Source organism: Phalacrocorax aristotelis, chromosome 9 (genome assembly GCF_949628215.1).
Source record: "Phalacrocorax aristotelis chromosome 9, bGulAri2.1, whole genome shotgun sequence".
NCBI classification, from domain to species: domain Eukaryota; kingdom Metazoa; phylum Chordata; class Aves; order Suliformes; family Phalacrocoracidae; genus Phalacrocorax; species Phalacrocorax aristotelis.
The window spans coordinates 11,834,131-11,861,282 of record NC_134284.1 but is presented as its reverse complement, the minus strand read 5'-3'; the positions used below and the strand labels follow the sequence as shown (position 1 = coordinate 11,861,282).

Below are 27,152 nucleotides of genomic sequence, written 5' to 3'. Positions count from 1 at the left end.
ACTGCACGCAGCACTCGAGGTGAGGCCGCACCAGCACAGAGTAGAGCGGGACAATCACCTCCCTCGACTGTCAGTTACACTAACACCAAAAGTATGTGAGTTCCAGGTGCTCTGTAGAGATATTTTTATGTTTAGCCTTACTTTCTAGCTTTCCCTGGACTTTTTAGAGTTAAAAGCAGCACACTGCCACCCACAAACCAAAGTTGGTATGAAAAGCAGGATTTCCTAATGTTTAAAACCGTTTATTTCTTCCAAAGTATAATTCTCATTCACAGTAAATTGTATGTGGTATAAAAGAGATATTAAAAACTAAAGGGTTATGCCAGCATATACTGGAGTTATAATTGAGATTGGCTTTATAGAACAAAGATGTAAAGCCCCCAGGAGGAAAGAGTAGATCTACCACCACACGGGAAGGGGGCAAACGCGAAAGGCGAAGCAGCGACCACTCACGCTTTTGAAGGAGGCGGCGAACTCGGCAACCCCGGGCACTGGGAAGAGAAAAGGAAGGGCGGCGGGGGGTGAGGGCCCCTGGCGGCAGCACCCCCGGCCACCGTGGGCTCAGCCACCTCCCGCTGACAGACGGCCGTGGGCCCGCCGGACTTACGCTGCTCGGGCCACAGGTCCGGGGAGGCGCGGTCCAGCTTCTCGAAGCTCAGCAACGAGGCCTCCAGGTCAGCACCTGCAACAGAGAGAAGGGGGGGGGGGGGGGCGGTGAGACGCCGGCCGGGCCCCACCGGCAGGGCAGGGCAGGGCAGGGCAGGGCAGGGCAGGGCAGGGCAGGGCAGGGCAGGGCAGGGCAGGGAAGGGAAGGGAAGGGAAGGGAAGGGAAGGGAAGGGAAGGGAAGGGAAGGGAAGGGAAGGGAAGGGAAGGGAAGGGAAGGGAAGGGAAGGGAAGGGAAGGACGGCGGGGTGAGGTGAGGTGAGGGGAAGGGAGCGGCTGCGCCCACCCGTCCCGCCTCACCGTCCGCGGGAGCCGCCATCTTGCTCGCCTCACGTGACGCGTCGCCGCTGCTCGCGGGACATCCCCCCGCCACGTGACCCCACCCTCGCGGCCAAGCCCGAGAGGGAGAGGAAAAACAAACCCCCGCCCCTCCGGCCCCCACGTGCCGCTCCCGCCGCCACCGCTAGGAGGCGTCGCCGCGGGGCGGTGCTCGGCCAATCCGGGCTCCGGGCGACAGGTGGGCGGCTTAGGCCTCGCGGCCAATCCGCGACCCGGGACGAGGGGCGGGAGGGGTGGGGGGGAGGACGCGACAGGTTTTCTGACGGCGATTGGCTGCGGGCGGCGCGGGCTCCGCCGGAGGGGGGGCGCGGAGTGGGCGAGGCCGGTGTGCGGCGGGCCAATGAGCGGGCGGGGGCGGTGCCGCGGGCGGGGGGAGGCGTGGGGCGCCGTCGGGGTCTGAGACGAAGCGACCCTCGGCTGGGATGGCGGCGGCGACGGCGGCGCGCAGCGCCTGGGGCGGGCGGCGGCGCGTGGCGCTGAGGGTGAGGCTCGGGGGATCTGAGGGGGGGGAGTCGCGGGCGGCCTGGCCCCGGGGCCCCGCGGGTGGGACGGTCCCGAGCGGGGGTAGCCGATGGTGCCGTGGCGGGGTTGGGTGGGTGCCGGGGGCGGTCGGGAACCCTGAGGAACAGGGCTGGTCTGTGCTTCCCCTCCCGTCCAGCTGCCGCGGAGAACCGGTGCCCCCTGGATCGCTTCAGCCGCCGCCTCCTTCTCCTCCTCCTCCTCGGTGGTGAGTGCCCGTCCACCTTCCCTCGGGTCCTTTCCGCCGGCTCGGCTCAGCTCGGCTTGGCTCGGCTCAGCTCGGCTCGGCTCCCCTCCCCTCCCCATGGCTTCGGGCTGGTATTTCTGGAACAAACATTCGGGACTGCCCTCACTGGGCAGGGGGGGCCCGCGCTCAACGGGAGGGAAGGAAAAAAAAAGTTCAATGTCAGGTTTGTTTGTCTCCGGAGGTGAGAAGTGCCCGCCCGGGCACCTCCCGCCGCGGTGTAGCCGCTCGGGAGTCGCCTCACATGACAGCTTGCAGCGAGCCCGGCCTGGCTCAGCAGGTACGCCTGAGGGCGGTATGTTAGTTCAGTTAATCGCATCCAGATTTGTTTTTCCCATGTTCCTTAAGCAGCACACGTTGTGCTACATAGACACCAATTTTTTTTTCCAATTCTTAGATTTCTTTTACTATGTGTAATACCTTTTCAGTGTCTCCCAGCCAGCACGGGTTCATGAGAGGATAGTCCTGCTTAAGAAACTTAATTTCTTCTATGACAAGGTTACCCACCTAGTTGACCAAGGACAGCCAGTCGATGCGATCTTTTTGGATTTCAGTAAAGCTTTCGATGCTGTCTCTCACAGTATCCTCCTGGACAAAATGCCCAGCACACAGCTGGATAAACACATAATGCAGTGGGTGAGCGATTGGCTGGTTGGTTGGGCTCAAAGGGTTACAGTAAATGGGGTTACATCAGGCTGGTGGCCAGTCACTAGTGGGGTTCCCCAGGGATCCATCTTAGTGCCAGTACTCTTTAATGTCTTTGTAAATTACTTGGGTGCAGGACTGGAAGGAATACTAATTAAGTCTGCTGATGACACAAGATTAGGAGGAGCTGTTGACACTCTCAAGGGCAGAGAGGCCCTGCAGAGAGATCTAGACAAATTAAAGAGCTGGGCAATCACCAACTATATGAAGTTTAAAAAGGGCAAGTGCCAGATTTTGCACCTGGGGCACGGCAACCCTGGATGTACATAATGACTGGGGAACGAGAGGTTGCAGAGCAGCCCTGCAGAGAGGGACCTGGGGGTTCTGGTCAACGGCAAGTTGAACATGAGCCGACAGTGTGCCCTGGCAGCCAAGAGGGCCAACCACGTCCTGGGGCGCATCAAGCACTGCATTGCAGCCGGTCGAGGGAGGTGATTGTCCCGCTCTACTCTGTGCTGGTGCGGCCTCACCTCGAGTGCTGCGTGCAGTTTTGGGTGCCACGGTATATTAGGGATACAAAGCTGCTAGGGAGCGTTCAGAGGAGGGTCATGAAGTTGGTGAAGGGTTTAGAGGAGAAAACATATGAGGAGCAGCTAAAGTCACTTGTTTTGTTCAACCTGGAGAAGAGGAGACTGAGGGCAGACCTCATTGCGGTCTACAGCTTCCTCACAAGGGGAGAAGGAGGAGCAGGTGCTGGTCTTTTCTCTCTGGTGACCAACGATAGGACCCGAGGGAATGGCAGGAAGATGTGCCAGGGGAGGTTTAGGTTGGATATTAGGCAAAGGTTCTTCACCCAGAGGGTGGTGGAGTGCTGGAACAGGCTCCCCTGGGAGGTAGTCATGGCTCCAAGCCTGATGATATTCAAGAAGCACTATGGACCACATCCTCAGACACACGGTGTGAATTTTGGGGTTGTTCTATGCAAGGAAAGGAGTTGGGCTCAATGATCCTTGCTGTTCCCCTCCAGCTCAGGACATTCTATGATTCTGTGATTCAGTAAGATCAGCAAAAGTGAATATAGAATATATGACTACTGATAATGTGCAAAAAAAGATTGTTTCAAGCTGTGTGGGCTGGCCTTATATAATCTATTTATGGCAGAGAGAGAGGATCTGATTTCCTTTGGGCAGTATCGAACAACTTTAACTGTTATAGTACCTTTTTTGTTCTGGTATCCATGGCTGTACATTCTCCAAGTTCTGAACAGCTAAATCACGATTCTCTAAATAGTCTGCTTTACTACAGTCCTTGTCTGCATAGCAGGCTCATTCTCTACAGAGAAAAGGTGGTGACCTTATGGACGAAGTGCGATCAATCTTAATTTAGCATTTCATGGCTTGCTAACTATTTTTTTTTAATATGCAATTTTCTAGATATCCCTTTTAAGCAATTCAAAAAAACATAAATTCCATTGCACTCTAGTGATTGTGGGTCATAAAGCACTGGAGCTTGTAGGTTCACTGCATATACGTGGCACTTGGGCTAATGGAGTGACTGATAGCAGTAGGAGTTCGTCATTCTTCAGTCCAGCACTAGAGACCTTTTCTGACAATCAGGAGACTCAGTCAAGGGACTAAGTGATATTTCCTGCACTTCTTTCCAGGTTGTAGAGGGGAATATGTTTTCATAGGCACAGACTTCTGCCCTTCTTTCCCAAGTGTAATTCCAGCTACATAATCATCTGCAACTTTTTTTTTTTATTTACTCCTGCTGTTACCTCCCAAATCACTAGGTCTTGCTTATCCATTAACAGCCTTACTTCACACTTCTAATCCTAGCTTTCTCATCACCAAGCTTTCTCAGCTTGTCCCAAGTCTCATTGCTGTTCACTTTTTTCGTTCTCATTCACTTTTCACTGCCATTACTTGTCCAGCCAACAGCATTTATATTCTCAGTTCTTCCTCTGATCTTTTTTCCTTCATTACACCTTGGATAGCACCCCAATCCTCATTTCCCCATTAGAATTCCACACCCTAATTTCTTCACAGAGTTCCCTGATATATTTGGGTTTATATCCCAGTTCTGTTGATCTGTCCCATTTCTGTTCAACAGCAGATCCATTTCCCATTCCTCTTACCTGTTCTCCCCAAGCCACTGTTTTGTGGCATGATGAACTGGTTCTTGCTTTCTCCTAGTTCTCTCCTTACCTCCCAGTATCAACTCCTAGTTTCTAGTTTCTTAATTTATATAGTCTCAGTCTATTTTCCTGCATGATACAGTTTTGTTGCCTATCCAGTGCTAGGTACAGCTTCTACCTCTGCTTTTCCTTCTGCCCTACATTTACCTGAACTCCTTTTTCCAAACTTTGCTTTTCTGTCCTCTGCATCTGAGTCGGAGAGTTCTGTTTTCCATGCTGCCTGCCAGGACAGTAACTGTGAACTCAGCAGATGCAGAGTCCTTGCTCTTAATTGCAGGACCAAGTGGGGAGCAGGGAAAGTCCAATTTTATGCCTGTAGCTATGAACTGAAGAGATGAACCTACTTAGTGCCTTGGTGGGAAGGAAACACATACTACAGTGTGCACTGGGTACATGGAATTCTCACAAGGTGAATTGTTAACTGTTTCTTCAGAACATTTATGAATTGCAGTTTTTCAGTTTTCTAACTTGGTAAACATTGGGTGATTACATAGATTGAAATATTTCTGAACGTAAGCATAGGAATGTATTTTTTCTATAACTGTTTTTAGAAAGAATTTTGGCCATTTTGGTGTAAAGTGAGAGAAAAATGGGGCAGAGAGCATGAAAAAAATCAGCTGGGGTTAGCTGGGTTTTGCTGAAAATACTGGATCTAGACTGTAGTGGGCAGCATAGCGATAAATGATGAAGGCTTTCATGTAATAAGGCACACTGGTATTTAGGCACCTTGAGACAAAGATCACTCACTGTCCAGTGTTTTGTCCTCCACAGCCAACAACCAAACTCTTAATTGATGGGAAATTTGTTGAGTCCAAAACTACTGAATGGATTGATATCCACAACCCGGTAAGTGAAATGGTCTCAGCTTCTGTATTAGCGACCACTGTGCAACAAGGCTCTGTGCCTCTGTTGAAGCATTTGGCAAAAGGGGAAAGTACATACTTTCTTGAGAAAGGTTTAGCCTTGGAGCTTAAGTTGGATTTAGCACTGTGTAATTGCTTCTTAATTTCCTTTTCACAAGAAATGTCGATCTTAGGAAAGTGATAATCTCCTTTATGTCCCCTGTGTGGCAAAACCCTGATCTCCAGAAAGGAAGCTTAAACTCTGCTTACATTTATTTTTTGATCATAGTAAGGGTCTGTGATCAATATGTCTAATTTCTGAATGGTTTCTTTCATCCTGTGTGATTTGATGCCAGCTGTATGTGAAGTCCTGATAGAGACTGATTTCACTCTCAGGCCAAGGTAGAAAATCCTGACAGCTGAAGCTCTTCTCCTTTCAGAGAGCTTCTATCTATGAGCCACAATATTCATAGTGAATTTAGAGGTTGGTTGCTATGCAGTGCAAAATAATCTTAGATTAGTGGCACTTTTACTTGCCTGAGTCCTCCACCAAAGACAGACGGAAATGAGGTTGCACTCAGAATTCTGACCCTTCTGACCCCCCTAGTAAGCGCTGGGACAGCAGCTTCTAAAACTTTTCTGTGTAAAGCCCTATTTTGATTTGCTTTGTGGAAGCGATCAGAGCAGCGAGCCATGTTCATGAAGCTCATTTGGACTCTATGTGGCGACCAACGTTCTTGTTTAATTTTCTTTCTCTTGATTTGAGTCGTTTCTCTCTTAGTGATGTGCCTGATGTTTTTGTTGTGTCAAAGCAGACTTAATCTTTAAGAGTGCATTAGAAGGAGGTTAAACTGGCAAAGACAAGCTTTTAAAGTTAAAATACTCTAGAACTAAGGTTGCTTGTAAAAATCTTACTGTGGTCTACTGGTCTAGGGAAACTAACATCAGTGCCAATTGCACAGTCATGAACTGCTTTTTCCAAAGGAACTTTGCTTCATATAATGCACAAGAGGGACAGCAGATGAGCCAAGATGATGCAAAGGGAAAAGACCACAGTCCACAGAAACCTTTGCCTTATACTCTTTAGAAGCTTCGAGATAGACAAGTCACTTCAACTCCAACTTGGAAGTCAGCACTGCATTTACAGCATTTTGGGTGCCTAATTTGAGATGTGTAAAGTGCAGGTTTTCAGAGCTACCCCAGGCCTTTTGTGTGCACCAAGGAAGGAGTCTCTTGTGCTCTCCCCTCAGAAGTACAGCTCCTTGTAGAAGAAGGATATTAGGTGTGTGGTGTAAAAGGGCTGTTGAATGGTTGGCAGGGACAGATTGAAAAAACTGAGGTTTTATGCAGTTTGTTTTTTCCTTCAGGCCACAAATGAAGTGGTTGGCCGTGTACCAAAAGCCACAGCTAGTGAGATGGAGGCAGCTGTGGCTTCCTGCAAAAAGGCTTTTTGGAACTGGTCAGAAACATCTGTTTTGAGTCGCCAGCAAATTTTCCTGCGTTATCAACAACTCATCAAAGACAATCTGGTGAGACACCATGGCTGTGTGTGATGGCTGTTGCTGAATGCATTGCAGTTTACTTTAGGAATTAAATGGAGAGCCTCAGGGTTTACAGAGTTCTTGATGGGGAGGTGTTGCCATGATTGAGGAGCCAACTGAGACGCTTGTCATTGAGAGGTGTAGCAAATAGGGATAGAGAGGCAGTGCTTCATAGGAAATATTATTCTGCATTTGTCCCTTTACCAAAAGAACACAAGAAGAACTTTCAGACTTAATGGACAATTTGCCAGTTGATAAAGGCAAGGGAGAGAAGTATGTTACTATGTCTTTGGATTTTCCTGATTGTTTTTTGGTGTGTCTGTGATGTGACACCTGAAAGCTGCAGAGTACAAGCTAACCCATGGTTGTTTTTTCTAAAATGTCACCAGTGTGGCTTATTGGCTTTCTGTCTATGAGGAGCAAATCAGTCAGCATAGGCTTCTCCAGGTTCTGCTTAGACTGTTCATTGTGTTGTTCAAATCTGTTAAACTGTCTTATCCCTACACCCTATTTCACAGGCAGGTGCTTTTCTCATGTTCATAAACTTTGTGTTTTCCATTTTCAGAAAGAAATTTCAAAAATCATCACCTTTGAGCAAGGGAAGACCCTGGCTGATGCTGAGGGAGATGTGTTCCGAGGCCTCCGTAAGCTGCTGGCTCCTCCTGTTAAAAAAGGGGCTTTGAGAATCCATAGGAAGGGAGGAGGTCTCCTGAGCAACTAATTGTTCTGGGAGTCTCTACATGGAGCTCCCTTTATAGCTTCCTACTGAAAGAAAAGGGGCAATTGTAACTCTAACCGGAAAAGTTCCCTAAGACAGGGTTTCCTTAAATCACGTCCAAGTTGTTAGATCCTTCCTTTTCCTAGGAGTGACTACAGATTACTGTAAAGGGATACAAACATCTCACGTGTGCTCAGATGTCTAAAGTTGAGTCCCACCTGGGACAATACTCCTATACCTATGCTTCTTTTACCAGGGCTGTTCTGTCTGTGCTCCTATCACAATGACATATAATGCACTCAAGAGAGAATCCATTCACAATGAGCTCACAGTGCTTGGCAGAGCAAAGGGATTTTCTGGAGCACAATGAGGTTTAAGTTCTGGAGAAGGAGGCTGGAAGAAAGACTTGGGTCAAGGCAGTGGTGAGAAGGGAGTTCGGGGACTAATTGTTAATAGTGGCATATTGCCCTTTCTGCTGCAGAGGTGGTTGAACATGCTTGCAGTGTGACATCCCTCATACTGGGAGAGACCATGCCCTCCATCACTAAAGACATGGACACTTATACCTATCGTCTACCTCTGGGTGTGTGTGCTGGAATTGCACCATTCAACTTCCCAGCCATGATTCCTCTTTGGATGTTCCCCATGGCTATGGTTTGTGGAAACACCTTCTTGATGAAACCATCTGAGCGCGTACCAGGAGCACTCATGTTCCTTGCCAAGCTGTTTCAGGATGCTGGTGCCCCCGATGGCACCCTGAATATCATCCATGGACAACACGAAGGTAATAATAGCCCTTCTTGAGACATGGCTGGAGTGTGTAAATGTTGTGTTGTATGTTCACTGGAGGTAACATTTGGAGATTCTGATACTGCTGCTGTTAGATAGGTTTGGACAGATGCTTCAGCCCTCTTGGTGGAGATGAAGGGAGGTGACTGGGAGATGATCTGCTATCTTACACCAAAGCACAGAGATAATGGTGGACGGAGATAATGGCGGGGGTCAGAGTTCCCAAGGCATATAAGTGCTCAAATTCTATTTCGCAACCTAAGCTCCAACTGAAATAAGGAGATAAATCATCTTGGATTCCCAAGGAAGCCTGAACAAGAATTAAATGCATCACTGAATATGCAGTGAATGCCAGTATTCTAGCTCCTAACATGATATTTTTTACAGCACACAAGTAGCTTCAGAACATGATACAAACAGGCAACAGTAACTTCTCTTTGGCATCATTCAGGCACTCTGGGAGATGCCCAAAGCATGAAGAGATGGCAGAGAGCCAGGCATATGAGGACAGGGGCAGGAGTACACGTGCTGAGAAATTAGTGGAGAGATGCATAGTCAGGCAGTGGGGGAACTCAGGTGTATGAAACACAGAGACAAGAATTTCAATAAGAAGAAAGATACATAGATTTAGCACTGTGGGGATGGGAACAGAAGGAAGCCTTTGTGCACCACAGTTATAATGTATTATTTCCTATTTGAAGCTGTGAATTTCATTTGTGACCATCCGGATATCAGAGCAATCAGCTTTGTGGGATCTAATCAGGCTGGCGAGTACATCTATGAGAGAGGATCCCGGAATGGCAAGAGAGTCCAGGCCAACATGGTAATGCCTCTGAATGGAGCACACTTCAGAACGTAGACTGCCTGTGTCTCCTGTGAATGTTAAGAGAGACGATGGCACTGAGCATCAGAAGCTGACTTTGCTACTGATAGTTAAGTGATGAGGCTGCTCTTCTTGCCAGCCTGTTGGTAGCAGAGACATAGCTATTATATGAAGATACTACCAGAGAGCTAGAGAAGAAGTGGACTGGGGTGGTTAATAATGGGAGACTGTGTATGTGTTATCTTTCAGGGAGCCAAGAACCATGGTGTGGTGATGCCTGATGCCAATAAAGAGAACACCTTGAACCAGCTGGTTGGAGCTGCTTTTGGCGCAGCCGGCCAACGCTGCATGGCCCTGTCTACAGCAATTCTAGTGGGAGAAGCTCAGAAATGGCTGCCAGAGCTTGTGGACAGGGCCAAAAATCTACGTGTAAATGCAGGTACAGACTGTGATAATTTCTTAAAAGGTGCTTCACTTCTGTACAGCTGTAGCTATTTACGTCAGTGTATCTGCCATACTAGACTGTTATTAATTCTAGGAGAATTATCTTTTTGTTATGTTCAATAAAGCCCTGCAAAGGGGAAAAGTTTCCTTTCTGAGAAGAGTCTGTTGATGAATTTTGGTTTCCCAGTGATCTAAAATTATGCTTATGACTTCTGTTATTTGTTGATTAGGAGAGTTGCAGGCTATTACTCCTGTTTATTAATGTGCTATGTCTCAGAAACATCAGGATTTTCAGATTTTTTACTGCCAGTGTAGTTATCTCCCTGATGCCTGTGAAGAGGAAGCTGTCAGGGTTAAAAACTTGGCATCTCTGCCTCTTCACAGGAGACCAGCCTGGAGCAGATCTAGGGCCTCTAATCAGTCCCCAAGCTAAGGAACGGGTTTGCCATCTGATTGAGAAAGGAGTGAAAGAAGGTGCCAGCCTTCTTCTGGATGGACGTACTATCAAAGTTAAGGGCTATGAAAATGGCAATTTTGTTGGGCCAACAATCCTTGCCAATGTCAAGGTAAGATGACCAAAACCAGTGCTTGGTAGTGTATTTTGCAGGGTCCATTGAAAAACGGGTTATCCACATCAGTCCATGATCAATAATCATACCAGGTAGAAAGCCTATAAATGGCTCAGCCTTCCCTTGCACAATTCCAATGAAGTGTTCATTGTAATGCTGTTGTAGAGGTGATAAAAGGATTTGCAGTAGTGCAACATACTCTGAATGCAATTAATGATCTTAACTCAAATTGATTGCAGCCACTTAAAAGAAGATATGGGCAGTTTGCACTGTGTTAAACTAAATGTCCATTGAGCACAGTGTAATATCTGTAGTAATGGTCAGCAGCAGATGCTCAAGGAAGAGTATGATGAACAGCCAAACTTGCAAATTTCCTTCCTCGATTATAAGATCCTACAGTTTGTAATTTAAGGACTTGCAGAAACAGAAGTTAAATATTTGTGGAAATCTTCACAAAAATAATTTAGGATAAGGTACAAAAACTCGTCGTTGAATATATTCACAAGTTCATTGAGTCAGCCTTTCAATATAATGCACAGTGTACAACGGATGGACACTGATGTGGGGAAATATTCTTTACCAGGCACACATCCATGTGAGTTTCCAGACCTAAATTCATTCTTTTATGTTTATGCAATTAGCTGTTACGATTTCCTTTAATATTAAAGTATTCAATTCCTTGTGGGCCTTTTGGTGAGTGATTCCATGATAGCAAACCAATCTTGATAATTCTGCTATTGTACTCTATATTTGTAGAATTTTATTGATTTCATGCTATTATATAATTCAGGCTTTTAATTTACCTTAGAATTTTCTTGCCTTATTTTCATTAAACATCTTAAAATACTCCACTTTCCCGTGATGTCATAAATATTGTTAGGTATTTAAAAGTAAAAGTTTCACTGAGATTTTGTGATTCTTAGTTTCCTTATACAGTGGTTAATAATATGGACAGCCATGTAAAACTTACAGCTTGTCAAATTAATGTTTTGTAAGTTGCTGTATTAGCTATTAGTGATTAAAGTACTCTCCAGCTGGTGTTTTTATATTTGTCAGATGTTGCTAATTATCAGACATAAATCCTGGACAGTGAGTTGGAAAGGATAGCAGGTTCTAGTCACTCTGTCAACAAGAACTGAAGCAAATTGTCCTGAATTAATCCCAATCTTAATCAGTCTTGGTCAGAGTAGACCTGTAAGTGAGGTTAGGCAGGTAGTGAAGGCAGAAAGTGCTCTGAGATGAAAAGCGGTGCCCTCTTCAGTGGACTAGATAGGTGGCAGGGAAATGGTGAAAAGGCAAGGAGGACTTGAAGGATGGCCTGTGGCAATGCAGTATGACGGGTGATCCTAGGAATATCCTGAGCATTAACGGCATGTGTGTTTATTATATCCTGTTTACTAGGACATTTTTATTATATCCCATTTATTATATCCTTATATACAAGCTGCTTTTTCTGCTGTTTGTCTTGGTAGCCAAACATGACTTGCTACAAGGAGGAAATCTTTGGGCCGGTGTTAGTGGTTCTGGAAGCAGACACTTTGGATGACGCCATTGAGATGGTGAACAGTAACCCCTATGGAAATGGAACTGCAATCTTTACCACCAACGGAGCCACAGCTCGGAAATATTCTCACTTAGTAGATGTGGGGCAGGTATGCTGAAGCTAGAATTGTTGCTATTAGTACTCACTGTTTCAGTGGGTAGCCATCCAGCTAGAGTGACTAATCACTGACTACTCAGCCAACAGTACCCAGCCTCAGATTTAAGGAAACAAAATGCAGTAGCTCTTGGAGAGTGCCCTGCAATTTGCTACTTCCTGTGATTAACTTGGCACCTTTCCTTTGGTTTAGGTCGGTGTCAATGTTCCAATCCCAGTACCTCTGCCCATGTTCTCTTTCACCGGCTCTCGTGCTTCTTTCAGAGGAGACACCAATTTCTATGGCAAGCAGGTAACTTACTGATTCAGAGTACTCTGTTGGGTTGAATTGTGATAAATCACATTATAAATGGCAGTGGGGAGATGGTCATCTGTGGTGGGCTGACGTTGGCTGGATTGCAGGTGGGTGACAGAGAGGAGAAAATATACCGAAAGGTTCATGGGTCGAGATAAGGACGGGGGAGATCACTCACTAATTACTGTCATGGGCAAAACAGACTCGACCTGGGGAAAATAATTTAATATATTACCAATTAGAAGTCAGAGCAGGGTAATGAGTAATAAAACCAAATCTTAAAAAACCTTCCCCCAACCCTGCCCTTTTTCCCAGGCTTAACTTCACTCCCAGTTTCCTACCTCCTCCCTGCCAGCACTGCAGGGAAGCCTCACACTTCAGGGGAGGACTCCTCACACTTCCTCTGCTCCATCATGGGTCCCTCTCACAGGGTGCAGTCCTTCAGGAACAGACTGCTGCAGCATGGGTCCCCCGCAGGGTCACAAGTCCTGCCAGCAAACCTGCTCCAGCGTGGGCTTCTCTCTCCACGGGTCCACAGGTCCTGCCAGGAGCCTGCTTCAGCATGGGCTTCCCACAGGGTCACAGCCTCCTTTCAGCATCCACCTGCTCCAGTGTGGGGCCCTCCATGGGCTGCAGGTGGATATCTGCTCTGCTGTGGACCTCCATGGGCTGTGGGAGAATCTCTGCTCTGGTGCCTGGAGCACCTCCTTCCCCTCCTTCTTCACTGATTTTGGTGTCTGCAGGGTTGTTTCTCTCGCATATTCTCACTCTTCTCTCTGATGCTCTGGTTCCGTCGCAGTTTCCCCCCCCAGCCCCTTCTTCTTTACTATGTTATCCCAGAGGCGCTACCACTGTCGCTGATGGGCTGGACCTTGGCCAGTGGCAGGTCCATCTTGGAGCTGGCTGGCACTGGCCCAGTCAGACATGGGGGAAGCTTCTAGAAGCTTCTCACAGAAGCCACCCCTGTAGCTCCCGTGCTACCAAAACCTGGCCATGTAAACCCAATACATCATCAGACCTCATTAGTAAGGAGACTTCTAATCCATCTCAGCCAGGAAACTGAAGACCAGCCAGTAAGTACAGTCACCATAATGTTAAAATAGTCAGTTTCTTCTTTTATTTTTTCTTAAATATGCAAGAACAAGTCTGTTTTTCAGGAGATTTGAGAAGGGAGCAAGAACTAAGTAGCAACCTTTCTCACAGAACCAGAATCTTTGGGGAACTGGTAAAAGGAACAGACTGACAGGAATTGTTCCCGCAGAGGAAAACTCAGCCCTCTGTAGATAAAACTGACACACCAGTAGCACAGACCTGAAGAATTCATAAGGCCAAACCTGATCCTTGCGTTTCTCCTTTCCTCCAGGGAGTGCAGTTCTACACACAGGTGAAAACTATAATTTCTCAGTGGAAAGAGGAAGATGCCACCGTCACCAAGCCTGCTGTGGTTATGCCAACTATGGGAAACTAAATCAGCCTTTGCAGATGCTGTTCCTGGTGCCCTTCCCCTCCTATGCTGCACTTATGAACTTTGTCCTGTCATCATTTCCTTGGGAATGAATAGAAAGCTCCATTTTCTCAAGGACCTCTGTGTGCAGATCAGGCAGGCTCATGTAACACACGGTCTGGTTTTCTGTTGCTGTCAGTGGTTTTAGGCTAGCTGAACTCAATTTTTTTTCCTACAACAGAGGAAACAACCTTATCTAATTGAAAGGGCAGACAGTGAGATTGGTCTTAATACGTATTTCTTTCCAGACCTGCTGAACTTGAACATTACTCTGGTTTTCACTTTGATATCTTTAGCCTTAGTGACTCACTCCCAGCTACATCCTGTAGCAGTTTTCTTTACCTCTTTATCTTACATCTTAAGATTTTGAGTTCACCGTACTCAAAGATGACGACTCATTTTAAGTGACATAACTGGGACACCTTGGGTGTCTCATCGAAGTGACTTTACATACAGTGAAGACAGTAAGTTTGGGAGTCAAAAATGTCAGTGTCATCTGTTGAGCAGTTTCCAAAACACTTGGGAAACAGCTTTCAAAGGATTTTTCATGAAAGCATATTTGTGTGCTTGTCTGAGGATGAAAAAAATACCTGTGTGGTACCGTGACCTTCACTGTGCCTCTGACGGCTTGAAAACTTCTGTTCCTGTTGTGCATGTGGCTTGTATTCTCCAGCTTGCTGTCAATTCCGTTACACCCAAAAGTTGTTTGGTGCCTTTTACTGAGCTAACAGATATGTGCCTACAGGTCCTGTAACATAATGAAACTGTGGAAGCAGAGAGAAGCATGTATATGTGTCTTAGTGTCACAGCATCATGTGGGTCTGGATGGAGGGGAGAGTAAGTGGACAGGTCAGTAGGAAGGATGAACACATTTTTTTAATCCCAGAGCAGCCAGGCCTGCTCTGTTGGTCTGTTTTCCTGACTACAGCTGTATTTCTTGTGTTGATTGATTGACTCCTTGTCACATTTGCTCAAACAGTCATGTTCTCTAGGGATTGCAGGTCCCATTACAAGAGAAGGGTAAGACTTGGTGTACCCTGTTTTTAAGAATCCATACATTTGGAGCTGGAGAGCTCCAAATTTTTATTCCTGGTTTCTGGAAGATGATGCAGCTATTGGGAACTCATTCAAGCACCCATGGAAAATAGTATTATTCTAATAATTGTAACCATGACTTGTTCTAATTAAACAACCTGAATGTGAACACTTTGTATCCTGCCTTCTGGTAAAGATGCCTTGTAACTGGCAGTTATGTATTAGTGCCATTGCTGTGCATTCACTGATGTTTGTAGCTTGGTTTTTTCCTCTGCTATACCCTAGAGGGAAATTCTCACCACGCAATTTGATTACAAATTAAAACTGTGCTAATACATTTCTGCAGAATATGACTGTTTCTTGGTAAGACATTATATAGGTGTGATGTTGACTTTATTCCCTTCTTTGCAGAGGCTGGTCTGTGACTCCTGTAACCCATGTATACAGCCTCCTTTTACAGTATTTCAGGGACCTCTGTTCTAATTTCTTCATACAGCATTTCAAGGAAAGCCTTGTTGCTGTTTCCACATACACATCATTTGATCACAGAGACTCGTAAACTTCACGTAAATTACTTCATTATAAACTGAAAATATATCTTCATCAAATTATAGCAACACCTATGTACAGAGTTCTAACCACTAGTCCAAATCCTAGTGCATTGTACAGGGTCATCCGGGCTCCTGGCTTGGGAAGGAATAAAATCTTTACTTTAAGAAGGAGGAAAGTAACTATATTTCAGATGGATTTCAAACACGTAGTCAAAGTAGCTGTGCAGCAGACAGGATTTGGAATTCGCAGCTTTGCTCACAAGACAAATTCCAAAATGAAAAGTGCAGATGAGGCGGTAATTGCTGTGGCTGCTGTTCCTGCGAAGCATACAGCTGCCTTACTCTGTCTGTGGTGTTAACTTCCGAATACACGGATGGATTACTGCAGAAGATGATGAGTCTGATATTTTGGCCTGCTGTGTAATGAATATTAGGTCAGGAGAAGTATTTTCTGTGCTGCGAAGGTAAAATATTCTAGGTAAATCGCTATGAAGACATTGGCATTCATTCATGCACCTGGGAATGGAATGCTAATTAACAGCCTCTAATATTGTCTACAGTCATTCAGTTTCAAAACACCTTAGTTTTCTTCCTAATCAGTATTGCTATTCTGAACTTTCTGTTGTCCTATTAAAACCCATTATATCTCTCCTTTAGAAATTCTAAAATCCAGGTTCCCTAATAACAAAAGCAGTGTTTATGAAGCTGACCTGCTCCATGAAGAATTTCATAAGTATTCTCACCCTTTCTCCAGACCTGTTCTAGACACTTGTATAATCTTTTCATTTGTGTGCAAACATCTTTTCTGATTATCTGCATTTCCAACAGCATTTTTTAGACAGATGGTTTTAAATAATTGTACTAGAAATACGAATCTTGTATCTGCCTTTTTTAGTTAATGAAATGCCTTTTTTAGATCAAGTCCTTTTCAGTCAGCAGATGCTGACTGATCATGATGTACCTGCCTCATCTCACCCTGTTACTGCTTTCCACCTGTTTATTCTCATTTTTATTTCAACTTTCACTATAAAAATTAAGCTAAAGAATATATCTTCTATATTACACAAAAGTATATTCTAGGTATAAAGTATCTCATAATAAATTTCTTTAGACTCTATTGAAGTACAATTTTATAGTCAACCCTTTGACTCCTGTTATAAAATGTTTCTTGCCTAGAAGGCACTGCAGTCTAGATTCTCAAAGCTATTTGATACTCGTAAGTCCAAAAATTATGTTAAAATAGTTTAACCACCTTTGAGAATTGGGCCCTGTGACTTCAACCTCTGTTTTTTTCCCCCGTCTGTACAAAAAAGGGCTACAACTCACTCGAACTCCCATTTCTGGAGGTGGCAGTCTGCCTCTCCAAAGGAGGTGTCTCTCATCTTCCCATATAAATCCCTCCAGGGCTCCTGCTTATGAACTTCATCTAGTCATTTGATGTCTGAGCATTACATTGTGTTTTATGTGCCTGACTGCCTCATGTCTGACATGATGGCACACCAGAACCCCTCCCTGCTTATTCCTCCAGGGTAAGCTGACATTGCTTGCCTTGGAGTGTTACAATCAGCTACAGAGCTGTATCTGAGTTGGTATCTGAAAATCAGGCGTATGAATCTTCCTCCTGGTCCATTCTCTCCAAGTGATTCTATACTGAATGCAACATCACCTTAACAGAATTTGCCTTTTAATCAAAACTCACTGTGCTAGCTGAAAATATGTCACCTTGTGTGATCATGGTCTTTCACAGGACAATCCTCCAAAAATAATAAAGCTGCTTTTCAGTGAGAGAAGGCTTTAAGGGGGCACGAGATCAACTATTTTTTTCATGAGAGACGAGTCTAAATGCCTGCTGCCAGAAGAAAGATCAACATGACCAGAAATTTCAAAATACGTAAAAAATTCCTCTCCCTTGTCACACATATATTTCTTTGTGTATAGACATGCTAATATAGGCCTTCAGACAAACCTAAGTATTCTAAAGTGGGAGGGATGACAGACAATTGCATCCTCAGCCAGGACTGAGGAGACAGTGTGGTATAATCTAGTATCTTACCCAATTTCGCTTTCTTCTTTAGTATCGTCAGGAGCTGGAGGTGAAGTAGCCAAAACTCTGGTGTATTTCCTGTGAGGAAGGCACAAGAGCAAAGTAACCCTCATCTAATGGTGATTTACACTCAGCCAGGTTTCTGATCCCACACCAAGCATTTTCTAAAACAAACAGCAACCAAGAAATGCCAGGGCACCTGAACTATTGCAGCACACTCTCCAAAATCAGCACTATGAATCAAACATGAGTTCAGTTCGCTATGGAATTCTGCATTTTGTGGCAAAACCATTACAAGGGAATGTGGAGAAACAAAAAAAAATGTTTTTTAACAAACTGGGTTTAATCATATGTCAACTTAAAATGAAGTGTTTGTATTCCATTCCTCAAGCTTTCATACTCTACAGCTTTACGTGTGCTCTTGTATGGTGGCAAATACCGACAAAAGGAGTTAGATCCATACATAAACTGGAACGATAAAAGTTGATGGATGAATCATTTAGTTATACATTTCTTACTTCCACTGCAATAATCTTAACAATAATTTGCTAAAATTCCATTAATATAACTTTTGCTAACAAAATTTAAATTTAATTTTAAAAAAATTAAATAAACTCTTTTAACATAGAGAAGCTGATATTCCACCCTAAGCATTAGGCCTCCCCAGACTACACTAAACATCACAGCATTTTAGATTTCTCTTTGGTCCTTCCTATGCCCCAGTTCACAGTTTCTAACATACTTAATGGTGTTTGAACTTTGAATTTCCAGTGTAAGTCATATTCTAGGAATCTCTAAAGTCATACTACCAAGTTTCTTATGCAGACAGCCATAGAGTAAGTACACTTTTAATAATCTAGTTGTGGATATTTGTGCTTTTTAATACCAGACGATTGTGCTATGGTACTCTTTTTAAAAGGAAATATATGTGGGGAGTGCGACTGTCACAATATACATTATTTATTTGTTTGGTGAAGATGGTTAGGGATTCATTAGTGACTAAAAATATCAAACACACTGCACTGAGCAAATTTAATTCTCCTCACTTCCCTCTTTCCTCAGCATTACCAAAACTTACTTCCACTTACTTTTCTTCTGGTACTGCACACAAAGATGTAACAGCGTAGTCTGGTGCATGTCCAAAATCAGTATAGAGTATATGAACTTCTTCAAAAGGTTAAATCACCTTTTTCAAAAGGTTAAAGTATCTCACACCAAGCCACACAGTTGGCTAGATTCTTATGTTAGATTCAGAGTTTCTTGGAATCCCCTGACCTGGAGTTATCAGCCCAGATCCTGCAACAGGGAAAGTGCAGCATTCACCTCCAGAAGAAACAGAATATTACCATGGATTTGTGCCATTCATTTTGGCAAAAAGCAATCGCAGAACACGTTCTTTTTGTTCCCATGTCAACTCGCTGATATCCACCTTTTCAAACTGGATTTTTTCCCTGAAAAACACAGAAAAGATCAATGTAGTAGATTTCAAAGGCATATCTGTCATGGATTCTGTATGTGTAAAACAGGTTTTAAATACTACCTCTATATTGCTCTTGTTCAGCTATTTATAGCATGTAAATTAAAAAAATAAATGTAAGCACACAGTGCTGTCTTTCTGACTTCTAAATCTATAGCTCTCTAAACTCAGTAGAATAAAACCAATTATTTCTGTTACACGTGTAGTGGTTATAAATACTGGGAGGGGGAGGAATAGTACTAACATGTATTAGTTTCAAGTACGTTGTCCTACCCTTGCTTCTCATGTTCATACATAAAAGGGTCAATACATATAACCAATTTTCATTCTCAGTTCCAGTCTCCCCCTTCTCTTGGTGCAAGGAGAAGCTTCCTTAGATCCCAATAACTATTTTCACCTCTCATTTTGTCATGAAGTGTTTCTGCTGTATCATTTTTGAGATACCCTGAACCTAACAAACCATTCCGACTGATTGCGTGTCGCCAAGTTATTCAATAGCCAACGCATACTAAGCAAACACTTTATCTGGGAGTAGGATAACGTTGATCTCTCACCAAGGATCTATGCAAACTTCACCTATGAGGGACCTTAACTCTATGGCTTAAAACCCAAATGCCTGGACACTGCTGGTTTGTAGGCATAGATTTCTAGCAGGAGGTTGGAGACCTGTAATCCTGGCCACTGCGGCATGTGTAGCCCTAATTTAAACTAAGATGCATCCTAATACAAATTCTGAGATACTCACAAATCTCAGATTTTGTTTCATTCACTGTAAAATGTAATCCTGTCAACCAGTACTGTACTGCATGTGATCCCCGTTTTGATATGGCAGTGTCTGTTTCATGTAATGGCTTGATTTTTAGATTATTATGAAGCTTGAGGAAAACAGCATTTGAAAGCACAATGCAAAGCAGGGGCTTCTGACATATGGAAAACAGTTGAAAATAGACTGGATTTGCCTTCTACTGGATGTTACTGTTAAAGTGATCAGCAACATAGTAAAGAGCTGTTAGCATCTTAATTGTAATTTTTAGGCTTCAGTGTTGTTAGCTCACCGGAGTGAGTAAAAAGCAAAAGAGCAATGCTGGAAGAGCAATGCCTATAAAACCAAAAAAGCTTAAAGAAGCGACAATAACTATTAAAAGGAAACTGCAGAAGCATATCTATATTGTAAGATCCATACAAAATTCCACAGCAGGTGGCAGAATATGCAAATAACTCTTTCAAGTTTAATCGATAGAAATAATGACTGAAATGATAGCCTAGTTGAAATTAGGTGCCCACAAAGTCATTACTACCTGATAGAGTTTTACACCTATCATACAGTTATTCTTCCTACAGAAGCCTCCACAAGCCTTCAAAATCTAGACAATATTATCACGCTAAGGGTTTTTTCAGGTGTGCTAGGAAGATAGACACTAGTTTTTGATGTTTCAATACCAGTAGCATTTCTCTGCTTCCTCTAGGTCTCTGTACACACTATTTGTGCTATTTATGTTGCTTTTGAATGTTTTGATTTTGGGAAATTCTTCCTTCCCTGCACATGCCTCCATCATTTTTCTGTAATAAGCAGTTTGGGCCTTTTTCTTGTAATGCTTTCTACTGGATATGATTTCCTGCTTCACATGTTCCAGAGCATCTAGGAAGAACCTTTCCACCTCAGTCCTCTCATTTAAGATATTCCGGGCTAGCTTCTTCACTCGGTTCATCTCCCGATCCTTCATTTCTAGTAGTTGCTGCAGTTTCTTGATCTCCACCATGCTTGCCTGGTTTTCTATCAGTGCCTGATGCTGTGTTTTCTGAGTCTCTCTCACAGATTCTCTGGTCCTGCGACATAAGGCTGTCTCCAGCTTTTCCACTTTATGCTGCAGCTCTCTAATCTGTGCTTTCTGGCGATTGATCTGTAGGATCTTTCTTTGAATCAAACCCTCATGGGTTTCCTAAAAGATGAGAAGAAATTATCTGGGCTTTTATTTCATTTGCACCAAATCTGAAGTTTTTTTTCCCCAACACTGACAATGTAGTAAACATGCTGGCACTTTCACATTGGAGAGTGAATAATTCCCTGGGATCAGGTTTTTGTTTACAAGAGAGGCCAGATAAAGAAGGCTTGGTATGTAGTATACGTTACAGAAAGACCTATTCTTTATGGGCCAGCATAGGAAACCCTTCCTTCTTTCTCCTCCATAATTAAGATAGAATGAGGGATCTTCTTCAGACAACTCCGAGTTCAGTAACTGCAGAGGCATCTGACCAGGGAGAGGTTAGTCTCAGTAAATTTACATCTGTATCCAGATGTACCCCTTCCTGGAGAGGAATGAAACAGAATTAAAACCAGAGCAGACACCTTCTCCTGTAACAGAAGAGTTTTGTCCTCTTCTAACTTCTGTTTGATTTTCTGCAATTCCATTGTCTCTTTCAGCTGGTAAGCAAATGCACAGTGAAGACGAACATTCTCCTTAAACACCTCTCTCCCAGTGCTGTTCAGCTGCCTGGACAGAGGGAAGCAAAATCCAAGAGCTTTAAGCACAAACTTTCTTGCTTCTTTACTATTAAAATCAATATTTCAGTGTCCTAATTTCAGAGCTAAGCTGTAAAATTCTTACAGGTCTGTACCAAGTTTTCATAGCTTTGCTTCTAGCCCTACATCTGGACTGGATGAATGAAGAAAACAGTGGTACCACTGTGATAATATTACCTCCAGTTCTCCCCTGGAACCAGCATGAGTCTTACAGTTTAAATGTAAGTGCTGACATCATCTTGACATTTAAAATATAAAAACAGCCTAGGTCGTCACTCATTTTGCCCTTCAAAGCCCACGTAGTAACATGGGCAACTTGTCATGTAGAACACAGTGCTAAAATGGTTTTGTAAAGTAGAAAACAGGAAAAGCAAGTGTTTCTTACAGAACAGCCTCATGCTGGGCAGCCTCTGCCATCATTATCTGCTTTCTCTCAACATCACCTTCCAGTCTTTCCTGAAAGGAAGAAAAGCCTGTTTAGATTTTGCATGAGACCTGTGGCACCGAAGCTAAAAATCTGAAGTGTAAATTCTAAAATCACACCCACAGTTTTCAGCTTACCCAACTTCTTGCTAGAGAAAGAATGAACCCCCAAGGACACTGAAATCTGTGATGGAAGTGCGGAATATGGCCCTTCTGTGATCCTGACATCCCATGTTTTTCCTTTTCCTAGGTAGGCTAGGAAAGCTCTACCTAGCCTCCAACTCATTCATCACACTTGTATTGACACAGGGAACTGCAAAATGCTCAGTAAAGGGCTGTGAAAACTATATAAACCAGATTAGTCAGTGGAAGAAATCATGTTGTTCTAACAAAAGTTTCTTTAACTGCCTGTCAGTCTTTACCTTTTCTTGAAGAAACCTCCTCTCCATTCTCGCAACCACTTCCTGATGTCTCCTGTTTGAGATCTCCATACTCTCTTTTAACTACGATAAAAAATAAAATTTCTTTAATGATGATGTTTTATTTCAGCTGTATAACTAAAAGTTTGGATGTAGTCTTCAAGAAGGAATTCGGTAGTCTTTCCTGCACCACCTACAGTCTTCATCAGATTTTTACACTGCCTATAAAATTCACTTAACATTGTCACATGTATTATTGCTTTGCTTCCCCTTCATAGTTCACCTATGCCCATATTTTCACATCACTGACAGTCATTCGCACACACTCAGCCACTCTGTTTAATGCTCAATTTTAGAAAAACTGCTTTATTTTGTCTATTCATTCAGTCATCAAGATCATTGAAAGTCCAACACCTCAAGTGTTCTTTGAAAAATACCTAACTCATATTTAATTTAAATTTAATTTAAAAGCAGCTATATATTAATAACCCAAATGCTGTTGACCAATCATTTGTCTCCATGGAAAGCATTTGGTGTTGTTCTAAGCTCCTTCTTGTGGTTAAAAAAAATTCCTGTAGAGCTGAGTCAGCAAGGCACTTGAATTGCTCAAGGCACTGTTTTCATGTCATCGGTCAGATGGGATACTTTTTTGTCGCAGCTGAAATGTTTTACAGGAAATACTACTATTTGATATTTGTATGATAGCTCCAAAGTATCTCTGATTAGGTCATGTTCTGTATAAGTGCTTAGTGAAAGACATTAGACCATTTATTTTCTAAATGGCTTATGAGGTTGAAAAGATGATACAATATTAGCATTGATATCCTAACTGAGCTGACTACTGAGAAATCAGACTTGTACTGCTTACAGCCAATTGCTAGCTCCTCCACAATTTCTTTAAAGTGTGTACTAGATGCTCTAGTCCATCCATAGATATGTTTGATTGATTCCATGTCACTGTAAAAAAACAAAACCAACCCTCCAGTGCTGGACCATTACAGAAGTGAGTTCTGGCTATAGAACTTGCATTTGATCAGCCTAGTGCTTTTCCTCACTCTCCATAAAGAAAGCAGTCCAGTAGATCGGCCATGTCTGTTCTCCTCCATTCCCAAACTCTATGCTGCCATGCAGACAGAAAAGTTGCTTTTCAAATACATACTGCAAATGTATATTTATGACAAACTTAGATCTTCCAGCTCTTTTTCCATAGCTGCTTTCTCCCTGTGGAACTCCTTTATTAATTTCAGTTCTAATTGAATTTGGCCAATTTCTCCAACTTTTTTCTGAAATTTCTCTTCCAATTCTTTTATTTGTTGGGTATAATAATCTGCCCGCAGATCAGAAATTCTCAATAAGAAAGCAAAATGAGAGAAACCAATCACTGAATACTGTAACATAAAACAGAGCGCACAGACTGAATGTCTGAACTTGTACCGAGCTGCAGTGTTCTAAAAAACACAAGGAATTAATCTTTAGAAGAAATGCTGCAAACTCAGGAAAAGTTACCCTCCAGTAAAATAGCAAGTCTAGAAATGAAGAGTAACTTTAAAGCAATGATACAAATATCATTGTATTTGGTTTGCATGGCCAGGTTTTGGTAGCAGCAGGGCTACAGGGGTGGCTTCTGTGAGAAGCTTCTAGAAGCTTCCCCCATGTCTGACTGGGCCAGTGCCAGCCAGCTCCAAGATGGACCTGCCACTGGCCAAGGTCCAGCCCATCAGCGACAGTGGTAGCGCCTCTGGGATAACATAGTAAAGAAGAAGGGGCGGGGGGGGGGAAACTGCGACGGAACCAGAGCATCAGAGAGAAGAGTGAGAATATGTGAGAGAAACAACCCTGCAGACACCAAAGTCAGTGAAGAAGGAGGGGAAGGAGGTGCTCCAGGCACCAGAGCAGAGATTCTCCCACAGCCCATGGAGGTCCACAGCAGAGCAGATATCCACCTGCAGCCCATGGAGGGCCCCACACTGGAGCAGGTGGATGCTGAAAGGAGGCTGTGACCCTGTGGGAAGCCCATGCTGAAGCAGGCTCCTGGCAGGACCTGTGGACCCGTGGAGAGAGAAGCCCACGCTGGAGCAGGTTTGCTGGCAGGACTTGTGACCCTGCGGGGGACCCATGCTGCAGCAGTCTGTTCCTGAAGGACTGCACCCTGTGGAACGGACCCACGCTGGGGCAGTTCATGAAAAACTGCAGCCCATGGGAAGGACCCATGTTGGAGAAGTTTGTGGAAGACTGTCTCCTGTGGGAGGGACCCCATGCTGGAGCAGGGGAAGAGGGTGAGGAGTCCTCCCCCTGAGGAGGAAGGAGCATCAGAGACCGTATGTGATGAACGGACCACAGCCCCCATTCCCTGTCTCCCTGTGCCACGAGAGGGGAGGAGGTAGAGAAATTGGGAGTGAAGTTAAGCCTGGGAGAAGATGGGAGGGGTGGGGGAAAGTAATAATTTTCTCAGTTCTCTTTAAGAATTCTCAGTTCAACAGTAACAAATGAAGGAGAACTATAAAAGAATTCAAAGTAGTTATTATCACAGTAAAAATGAAACATGTTTTTGCTGTGCCTCTGACCTCACCGTTAGCCAGCTGGTTCCTAATACTATTTCAGATACTATAAAATATTCCTACTACTATCTGAATAATACTACAGAGTCATCCACACCACCATTTTTTTTAAGTTCTTTCTTCATGCAATATTTTTTCATCAAAACCTGTAATGGTTAACTGCCCTAGCTTGTTCCTCATACTAATATCAGAAATACTTTTCAGCCTGCTCAGAAGATCCACTGTTTTGAGGACAATGAGAAAAGTTCATTCACCAGCTGCTGCTTCTCTTCCTGTGCTTGCTGCTTCAAATCAATCAGCTCCTGCTTCAGTTTCTCAGTCTGTGAAAAAAGAAATCAAGAAACAATAACTGCAATAACTGGGGCGGGGGGGTAAGGGGGGGTTGGAGTTTCCTTGCTGTGTTCTTCTCTTCAAATTTAATTATGAGAAGACACAGAAAGAGGGGAAAGATCCTTCATTTGCAGTGTTCAGGCCAATTACACCATGTTTAAAACTGCTTTGTACTAAGCATAGGAAATAATGAAAGCTTAAACTATAAAAACCCACATGTATTAGACACAAACAGATCTGTGACTCTACTGAAGAATTAAAACTATGTGGACAGAGGGTTTTCTTCCCCACTGTTTTGGATAGTGGTGCAGTGTTAGTGAAGCAGTTTAGAAAAGGAGGAAAAAAAGAGAGAAAAACAGGCAGCTGGAAAAAGGTCTGAGTAAGATCTTCTATACTGGATAGGCTGAAAGAAAACAGTTATATACATATATAACTGCTGGTGGGATGTGAGCAAGGAAAATTGTCTCCTACCATTTGACCTCATCAATGTCCTGGGGATCAGAGCTTTGTATGCTCTTATACAATAAATACGATGTTAAGATAATTTTAGTTTAGTTTCCATTTTCAGCTTCTTTTTCTAACTGAAAAAGGGTTTTGCTTGGTACTTGGATCCAGAAGAGTAGGAACGGGACTGAAGTAATCTGCAATAGAGGAAATGGAAGCTACAGCATAGGGCTTTTTATTCTTCATTGTGTTCTAGGTAGAGTCCAGCTCTGTTTTCTCTACAACCTTCTCCAGGTAGCTAAAACTGTTGTAAGGGGCCTCAGGCAAGAATGCACTCAAGGACATAATGTTCACAAGCATGATTGGGACATCCGGGAGGGATGCAAACAACCTAGCAGCAGGAAACAAAACAAAAGGAACCAAAATCATCTCCATCAAGGTAGGAGTCAGAACACCAGTTGAAACCAACACGCCTTGCAACACACTGTGACAAGACTACCCGATCGGCCAACTCACGACCATATGTGGAAGAACTCAAAAGTTCATGGAAAGGACACAAAAAACCTGAACACAGTTCAACAAACTACTAGAGACCACCGGAGACCACCTGATAGCGCTTCAGGGGCTCCCAAGGGTCTTAAAACACATGGGTAATTAAGATGCAAGTATTACATAAATTCATTCTATTTCTTGGAACTAATTATAACTATTCCGGGAAATCTAACGCATATGTATATAACTGAGCAATATAAGCTTTGTCTATCGCGACTTGCGGTATGCACGCTAGGAGGAATTATCCCCCGTGCATCCGGCGCCGTAATAAAGAATGCCTGCTTCTTAACACTGCCTTGGTGTTACGGAGTTTTATTCCCGATTTCGGTGACAAAAGCAGCGCATTCCCCCTCAGCTTTCTCTCGTTTCAGCCTAAACAAGCGCTTCAGCCTCGTCTTGTGCGTCACGTGCTGAAGTCCCCGGCCGCTTGGGTGCCCCCCTCCGCCCCTCATCGCCCCTTCCTTGTGCTGAGTGGGAGCAAAGCTGGACGCCGTCCTGCCGGGGCGGTGGGGCAGGACCCGCCGCTCGGTGTTGTGCCGAACGGGAAGCTGTGTGGGGAGGCCGGGGGGGGGGGGGGGGGAGGGGGGCTCGCCCGCCCGCCTGCCTGCGCGCACACCTCCTCCGCCTCCTCCCGGCCCTGCTTCGTGAGGAAGGCCGCCACGGCCGCCGCCTCCCTCTCGGCGCGCTGCTGCCGCCACAGCAGCTCCGCGTTCCTCCTGGCTAGCCGGCGGGCGGCTTCCCGGTACTCAGCCCGGCACGCCTCGGTCGCCGCCAGCCGAGCTTCCCGGAGTGCCGCGTCGGCATCGCCCCGCTCCTCCTCAGCCACCGGGGCCGACGGCGGCCGACAGGAGCGGGAGGTGCCGCCACAGCACAACGACCGGCACCCGCCCGCCATGGACCCCACGACGGCGGAGGCCCCGCCCCGGTTACCGGGGGGCCGCGGACGAGAAGCGCACGGCGTCCCGTTCCTATGGAAACCGGGCGGCGCCGTTTCCCCACACCCCCCCC

The 27,152-nt window shown here is 44.5% G+C and overlaps 3 protein-coding genes across 11 annotated transcripts in view; 1 reads left to right on the top strand and 2 right to left on the bottom strand.

Annotated features, from left to right (window-relative positions):
- The window catches only part of LIN52 (lin-52 DREAM MuvB core complex component), an 84,219-nt gene extending 83,148 nt beyond the window's left edge, over positions 1–1,071 (bottom strand). For 4 of the 6 annotated variants that reach the window (XR_012662284.1, XM_075103479.1, XM_075103476.1 and 1 more), the window contains exons 1-3: positions 965–1,071; positions 608–682; positions 454–491 (exon numbers count right to left, since the gene is read on the bottom strand). Coding sequence is in view for 4 of the 6 variants with exons in the window: in XM_075103479.1 (XP_074959580.1) it covers positions 454–491; positions 608–682; positions 965–983 (132 nt within the window). In the remaining 2 variants the exon portion in view is untranslated. The remainder of the gene's footprint in view (positions 1–453; positions 492–607; positions 683–964) is intronic. The other 2 variants (XR_012662283.1, XM_075103478.1) reach the window with 1 other exon arrangement.
- A 286-nt stretch (positions 1,072–1,357) lies between these two features.
- Positions 1,358–15,162, top strand: ALDH6A1 (aldehyde dehydrogenase 6 family member A1). 2 transcript variants are annotated; one of them, XM_075103462.1, is made up of 13 exons: positions 1,372–1,485; positions 1,662–1,730; positions 4,886–5,017; positions 5,380–5,454; positions 6,818–6,979; positions 7,557–7,635; positions 8,191–8,493; positions 9,200–9,321; positions 9,571–9,760; positions 10,150–10,331; positions 11,807–11,986; positions 12,185–12,283; positions 13,650–15,162. In XM_075103462.1, exons 3-13 carry the CDS (start codon positions 4,943–4,945, stop codon positions 13,752–13,754), a joined length of 1,572 nt encoding a protein of 523 aa, XP_074959563.1. In that variant the 5' UTR covers positions 1,372–1,485; positions 1,662–1,730; positions 4,886–4,942; the 3' UTR covers positions 13,755–15,162. The 2 variants fall into 2 exon arrangements, with proteins under 2 accessions (XP_074959561.1, XP_074959563.1); XM_075103460.1 differs by lacking the exon at positions 4,886–5,017 and having other exon boundaries at positions 1,358–1,485.
- A 403-nt stretch (positions 15,163–15,565) lies between these two features.
- Positions 15,566–27,135, bottom strand: BBOF1 (basal body orientation factor 1). 3 transcript variants are annotated; one of them, XM_075103463.1, is made up of 9 exons: positions 26,761–27,135; positions 25,073–25,138; positions 22,264–22,344; positions 21,804–21,874; positions 21,245–21,389; positions 20,338–20,837; positions 18,767–18,871; positions 17,430–17,498; positions 15,566–15,832 (listed from the first exon to the last, which is right to left on the bottom strand). In XM_075103463.1, the coding sequence occupies exons 1-9, from the start codon at positions 27,037–27,039 to the stop codon at positions 15,715–15,717; spliced, it is 1,434 nt and encodes a 477-aa protein (XP_074959564.1). In that variant the 5' UTR covers positions 27,040–27,135; the 3' UTR covers positions 15,566–15,714. The 3 variants fall into 3 exon arrangements, with proteins under 3 accessions (XP_074959564.1, XP_074959565.1, XP_074959566.1); XM_075103464.1 differs by having other exon boundaries at positions 15,619–15,792; XM_075103465.1 differs by lacking the exons at positions 15,566–15,832; positions 17,430–17,498 and adding an exon at positions 17,689–17,888.
- Between the last annotated feature and the right edge of the window lie 17 nt (positions 27,136–27,152).